Source organism: Triticum aestivum, chromosome 2B, assembly GCF_018294505.1.
Source record: "Triticum aestivum cultivar Chinese Spring chromosome 2B, IWGSC CS RefSeq v2.1, whole genome shotgun sequence".
Taxonomy (NCBI): Eukaryota; Viridiplantae; Streptophyta; class Magnoliopsida; order Poales; family Poaceae; genus Triticum; species Triticum aestivum.
This window is the reverse complement of record NC_057798.1, coordinates 538,781,339-538,781,959: the sequence shown is the minus strand read 5'-3', so window position 1 is coordinate 538,781,959 and position 621 is coordinate 538,781,339. Positions and strand designations below refer to the sequence as shown.

The following is a 621-nucleotide window of genomic DNA, read 5'->3' as shown; positions in this document are numbered from 1 at the left end:
AGAGGGCGCGCGCGCGCTTGGCGGGGGAGAAGGAGGCGACGGTGGAGACGGGGGACTTGGGGGGAGGAGGAGGCGCGACGGGTTGGGCTTGGGCGGCGGCGGTGGGGGTCGGGGGTGGGGGCTTGGTGGAGAAGAAGCGGGAGAGCACCTGCTGCTTCGGCTGCTTGGCCATGGAGGTGGCGGTGGCGGCGGGGGCGGGAAACAGGGGCGTGGGCGGCAACAAGGAGGAGTGTGGTTTTTCAGAGGTTTCTCTTGCGCGGAGAGGAGGCGCACCACCGATGGGGCCGGAGGCGCGCGGAACCGGAACTCCGGAAGCACCATTCGGCGGTCGCCCCTCGGTCGGTCGTATACCTGGCCAGATGGGCCGGCCCGCCTTGAGTTAAACGGGCCAGGCACGGCACGGCCGAACCCAGGCACGCTTATTACACGGGCCGTGCCGGGCCGGCACGCGTGCTGACCTCCAAGGCCCAGGCACGGCACTAACTATTAAACGGGCCGGCCCATCGGCATGTTTAGCCGTCAGCCCACCTAATTTTTAGCCTATTTCCACAGTAAAAAATAAAAATAAAAAACCTAAATGGGACGTGCCGTGCTGGCACGCGTGCCCAGCCTCCAGGCCCA

The 621-nt window shown here is 66.0% G+C and overlaps 1 protein-coding gene across 1 annotated transcript in view; it reads right to left on the bottom strand.

The window, feature by feature from the left end:
- LOC542976 (DNA mismatch repair protein MSH3) overlaps positions 1-172 on the bottom strand; it is a 7,115-nt gene extending 6,943 nt beyond the window's left edge. The window contains exon 1 of the mRNA XM_044462510.1: positions 18-172. Coding sequence (XP_044318445.1) covers positions 18-172 — 155 coding nt within the window. The remainder of the gene's footprint in view (positions 1-17) is intronic.
- Between the last annotated feature and the right edge of the window lie 449 nt (positions 173-621).